The sequence below is a fragment of the Lolium perenne genome, chromosome 5 (genome assembly GCF_019359855.2).
Source record: "Lolium perenne isolate Kyuss_39 chromosome 5, Kyuss_2.0, whole genome shotgun sequence".
Taxonomy (NCBI): domain Eukaryota; kingdom Viridiplantae; phylum Streptophyta; class Magnoliopsida; order Poales; family Poaceae; genus Lolium; species Lolium perenne.
The window spans coordinates 123,005,766-123,011,765 of NC_067248.2; the positions used below are offsets into that span (position 1 = coordinate 123,005,766).

At 49.1% G+C, this 6,000-nt stretch overlaps 1 protein-coding gene across 1 annotated transcript; it reads right to left on the minus strand.

Annotated features, from left to right (window-relative positions):
• Positions 1 to 635: 635 nt before the first annotated feature.
• Positions 636 to 5,662, minus strand: LOC127303541 (protein MAIN-LIKE 1-like). The gene is made up of 3 exons (XM_051334262.1): positions 5,579 to 5,662; positions 1,559 to 1,563; positions 636 to 1,402 (listed from the first exon to the last, which is right to left on the minus strand). The coding sequence occupies exons 1-3, from the start codon at positions 5,660 to 5,662 to the stop codon at positions 682 to 684; spliced, it is 810 nt and encodes a 269-aa protein (XP_051190222.1). The 3' UTR covers positions 636 to 681.
• Positions 5,663 to 6,000: the final 338 nt, after the last annotated feature.

Here is a 6,000-nt window from a genome sequence, read left to right on the forward strand (position 1 = left end):
GATGCCACGGGCGCCACACATGCTAGTGTGGCGCCGATGCCACGGGCGCCACACGTAGAGCCTCGCCAAAACGGCTAAGGACTTATCGTCCGGAGCCCCTGGAAGTTTTCGACCCAATAGTTGATATACGTTGGCATGTGTGGTGCCGACGACACAGGCGCCACACACTGCAGTGTGGCGCCAGCGTGAAGGGCGCCACACGTTGACTTGTGTTAAAACCCTGAAAAATCCTACCAAACTCCAACAGTTTTGAGTACAACAATGGAGACAACAAGTTGCAATTTCAGAACATACACATATAACACTTCATAGCTCACATCGTAGCAAGTAGATTCAAACAACAAGTAGCATTACAAAGATGGTTCGAAATGACATAGGGTTCACAACTCGATACTTATGAAGATATAGTTCACAACAACACGGAGCACATCCTACTGTCGTCCTCGACGTGTCGTCCTCCGAGACATTGTCCCAAAGGTATGCCCAAGTGGGCTCCCGATCAGGGTTCTCATGGTGATGAGGCCATGGCCTCTCGTTGAGTACCCTAGGCCGCCCAACTGATATGCGGTCCCAGCTCCATACGGAAAGTAGGAGCAAGCATCCACCAATACCGCCGCTCCTAGTCCTGCTCCCAGTCCTGCGACAAGCTTCGTCCAACTGCGTACATAAGACAGTTGGTTACTACTTTGTGTAGCACACTACTATAGGAAAATAGTACATAGAACAAGTCATCACCTGCCGGTAGAGGTAGGCAAGTGCCGCTGTTCCCCAACTCCACCGGTTGTCCAACACAGTAAGCGCCTTCAGCCAACACCAATGGGCCAGCTTCCCCCCACTGTCAGGAAAGAGAGTCCTCGAAATCATGTACCATAAGTACACGCGGGCGTACGTCCTCCGAGTGTCCTCGTTGGCCCCTTCCGGGCAATGTGCAAAGTTAGTCTTGATCCAAGAGAAAGACGCGCCGGCGGGAACTCTCTCCTTTGGATTTGCTGGCGCCGGAGGAGCCCTGCCAATAAGGTCCTCCATCTGTCCGCGCCACCCATCAGAAGCTGTGTTCATACACAGTGGCTCGCCCTGAATAGGTAGTCCAAGGATCATGGAAACATCCTGGAGAGTAGGGGCCATCTCGCCGGCCCTCAAGTGGAAGGTGTGAGTCTCCGGCCTCCACCGGTCGACAAGGGCGGTGAGTGCAGAGGGGTTCATGTTCGGCCCCCCACGGCTTACAAGCGATATGAACGGCATAAGACCGGTAGGCTGGATGAACTCCGTGTACCTCTCGTCATACGGTAAATCCACTGTGCCATGGTAACGAATCTTCAAAGGGTGAAGATCCGTTCCCCTCTCCGTCATATGAACAGCCCGGTGCTCCCTGTCGTACTCTTCATCCAGAAGCCACACCATCCTACATGTTTACACAACCATGTTATGAGTCATTCCACTAACAAAAATGAGCAACACATACATGAGAATATATCTAACTTTCGAATCACCTATACATCACACATACATGAGAGTTCATATCCAAATACATCACACATATGAATTTCGTAAGACATACCATTCCTAGGCACATAATAGACATATGTAAGACAATAGAATGCATTTGCTAAGCTCCAATTTTGCCTTTCACCACATACATACATATGTAAGACAATATATCTAACTTTCGAATCACCCATACATACACACATTTGAATGCAACAAATTTGAATAGGCATTTGCTAGGCATATGTAACAAATTTGAATGCATTTGCTAGGCAAATATTAGACATTTCAACACATACATACATAGGATTTCAACACATACATGTAAAATTTCATATCTAGGGTTCCAACAAATCTTTGGTTCAAACACATATACTACAATGTAGATTCCACCAACATTGATTTCCATATCAATGGTTCATATCCAAATCCACCAACATAAATTTCCATGTCTAGGGTTCATACCCAAATCTACCAAATCCACCAATACTAGTGGATGAATCGGAGGGAATCGAAGGGGAATACCTTGAGGAATGGAGGAGGAAGAAGTTGGCCGGATAGATCTGACGATTCCTTGGTCGATTTGGTGGGGGGGCGAAGGGGAGGCGGGCGGCGGCGGCGGTTTCGTGGGAGCAGAGAAGAAAGAAGAGAGAAGATGAGGTCTGGTCGGGCTGGGGCGGGCGCGGGCGCCACACTTAAGTGGATGTGTGGCGCCCGTGGCATCGGCGCCACACGTAGAGGCTCGCAAAACGGCTAAGTCCCAGACGAATTGTCTCACAGTATGTTTTGGGCAATTGTAACGGCATGTGTGGCGCCGATGGGAGGGGTGCCACACATGCTGGCACGTCGGATGGGCGCACCAGCTCAGCGTCGAGGGCGCCACGTCGGCTGGGTGTGTGGCGCCGGCAGGAGGGGCGCCACACTGGCATGTGTGGCGCCGATGTGTGGGGCGCCACACAAAAGGGTTAGATGGGTGAAATAGTTTCGCCTTTTTTTTCACTTTTGGGTTATTTTTGTGCAAATCGCCACGAAAGAACCTCCTGACATCATGACACAGTAGCACATTTGTTTTCCGTCACGTGGCTACCTAACTTGTAGTACTCCTACTCCAGTCCATCATCGTCTTCCAAGCAGCATCCAGGCCAACACAGTGCGCGCGTGCCAGGGTGCGTCGCCAGCCACAGCCAGCACAGTGCACTACAAGATGGTCCCTGGCTTCCCCGTCGGCCCCGCGGCCGGTGCCCACGTACGCGTCGGCCGGCGAGAGCAGGGTCCCCTCGGCTCGGCGTCGCTGGCGTGCCGCTATATCGAGCGTGATCGATCAACAGTGCTCTACTGGACGAACAGCATCGTGGATTCACCTTAATGGTGCATGGATTCATTCAACAGTTCTCTTCTCTATGTAGTAGTAGTAGTAGTACTGTAGTTAACTTCCATTGCTTCCTCGTCTGATTGACACGTACGCGTGCGAGTCGCCACTCACAGTTTGCACTGGGTTTCTGGTACGCAAATACAGTGTATATACTGCACTCTACTGCTACTGACAGTCTAGGGGTGAAATCGGGTAGTGTCTTTACCACGTCCGTTTTCAGATTTTCAAAACAAATTCAGATGCAAATACGAGTGTTAAGCATAAATATGTAGGCCGGGGATATTACTCGAGTATGAATACGGAATCAGAAACGGATATACAACTATAAAGAAGTAAAAAAGAAAATCCTTGTAGAAGAAGACGCACGGAAAACTGCAGGACTCAACTGACTCACCTGCTAAAGTGCCGATCCAAAGACCGAGAGAAACAGATTAACATAGGAACCATGTACCTTGGTGATAATAGCTCTTTTTAGCTTTCTTTTGTCCTTGGATCTGGCCAGTTTGTACTCCTATCCTATTGCAACGAAAAGCAGCCAATGTATATTTTCGCTGAAATAAATAAATAACAGGGCCGTGTCTTATTATTTTTAAATGCACCTTTTATATATTTTAAAATTTTCAAAAAATTGAAACGAGAAATTCACATGTACATCTTCACATAGTATATATGTGCGCATAAAGTCTTTTCATGAAAAATTGACTTGTGGTTTTAGTTGTGTAGAAAAGACAAAATATAGTGCTAAAAATAAGCCTTTTGTGACACATGTTTTATCTTTTCTACATTGACCACTAAAATTATCGGTTTTCCGCGAATCTGTACGAACGCACATAGATTGCTGAGATCTAGATGAGAATTTTTTTGTTGGAAAGTTTGACAATTCAAAATATATTTTTTTGGACGAAGGGAGCATATGCACCTAGGAGCTGAAATAAATTTTCGAATGAGAAAGATATAAATATATTAACATAACGCGCAATAGTTTCATGTTTAGTCACAAAAAGTATATTTCTCGAATGATTTTATTCGCATACAGGTATATCCACTACCATTTCCATATATTTTTTAAAATGCAATATCATATTTGTATTTTCCATTTTAAAAATGATTAGATATTTACCACATTCATTTCACTGTCATCTTTCAGATATTATCACATTCATTTTCGTTTTCCAGATACGAATGCCTGATAGTGTTGGAAATATCTAACTGTCACACCCTTCACGCATGCATGATGCATGAATGCATGATATGCACACTATCATGCTTGTACAACTAGTTGGATCTTGTCAGTTGGTACAAGTATTCTGTTTGCGCTGCTGCACCTGCAGATGGACAAAGTAGCTAGTACTCCAGTGAAAATATGTACCTCGAGTCATGTGGCGAGCAAGCAAGTGACGTAGATGATGATAGGCTAAAGTGGAGCTAATTATTATCTGCCCACTTTGCAATCCTCTCCAATCAGAGGCCACACCTGAACCTCGTGCCGTCGTGCGCCAACTGCGTGCCGACTTGCTGCTTGATGAACTATGGCGGCCTGGTGACGCCAACAGGCCTCCGGAGTGGGCCTCAGCCTCTGCTGATATAGATCGGCTTTGTCAGGCCCGCCTAGTTGGCCCCGGTCCCGTTTCCCTGGCCGGCACTGCCACATTGTGATGGTATCAAGTAGAGAAATGGGGTTCTCTAGGGGAAAAGAAATAGGTAGAGAAATGGGGTTCTCTAGGAAAAAGAATAAGTCGTCGCAAAAAAAAAATAGGAAAAAGAATAAGTAGAGAAATGGGAGATGAACGTTTTTTTTTTTGCGATAAAAGCAGCTGATATTAATTCGGACACATTACAGAAAGGCCCTCAGAAAGAACAAGATTACAACCCAGCCCAACTGCAACAGGACGACGCCGGCGACGACACAGCGCTGTCGGTGGCGCGCCGCCGCTCATACTCCTCAAAACGCCTTGGATCAGGAGCAACCCCAAGCCAGCGGGAAGTCGCCGAGCACCGATCCCGAAGGATCTACACCGGCGGCCGCCAACATCGTCACGCCGAACACCATCAGCAGCTTCCAGAAGATCTTCACTAGCCAGATCCGCCGTCCCGCGGAAACCGGCGATGGGTAAGACGAGCCCAGCAGCTCCGCAGACCCGCAGGCTCGCCGGAGGCAGCAGATCGACACCAGAACTCGTCGGAGCGCCGCCGTCGAGGGGAGAGTCCACCACCTGCAAAACCACTCCGGCCACGCCGCCTCCGCCTCGACGCCGCCGGCTGGACACCATACGCCACCCTACACTATATACACGGCGCGAATCAGTGTTTCCCCGTCCTCCCGCCGCCGGAGCGGCCGGCGGAGGGCGAGGAAACCGCCGATTCGGCGCCGGCGAGGTGGAAAGCCTACGGTCGCTCAAAAATCGTCTTTCACTGTGGACGGGGAAAGGAGACGGTCCAAGGTCCGTTGGGGGTCTCTAATGGGAGATGAACGTTGATGTGATAAACCATGTAATCTAGTCTAATACCTAACTTGTATACGTACGGTCAGGTCATGTATAAACCTACCGTATATACCCCTGTAACTACCCTATATATATCAATATACGCCGGCCCTAGAGGAGCACGGTTCATACCCTAATCGATCTGTTCTTCTCTCATGGTATCAGAGCGAAGGTAGAATTCCGCCCTTCGTCTTCCGCATCGCAGCATCGCTGACCTACCCTAGATCATGTCGATGACCTCCGGCCTCTCGATCTCAAGCCCGCGCACCACGCTCTCTACTCCGTCGGCCTCCACTGGTACCACGTTGACGATGAGCGCCATGGCATCACGGATCCCGACTACGCCGATCTCCCTCGACAACAAGATCATGATCCGCCTTACTGCGGATAACTACCTCTACTGGCGCACCCAGGTGGATCCGATCCTACGGACGAATCTGCTGTTCGGCTTCGTTGATGGCAGTCTACCCTGTCCCGCCGTCGAGATCCCGAATCCCGCGGCCAACGAAGGTGGTGCAAGCCCTACCATTGCCAATCCTCTCTATGTTGCATGGCATCAACAGGATCAGGCGATTCTGTCAGCCCTGGTTGCCTCTCTTACCGAAGGGGTGATCGGCATGGTGATGCTCGTCCCGACGTCGCAGCAGGTCTGGGAAACCC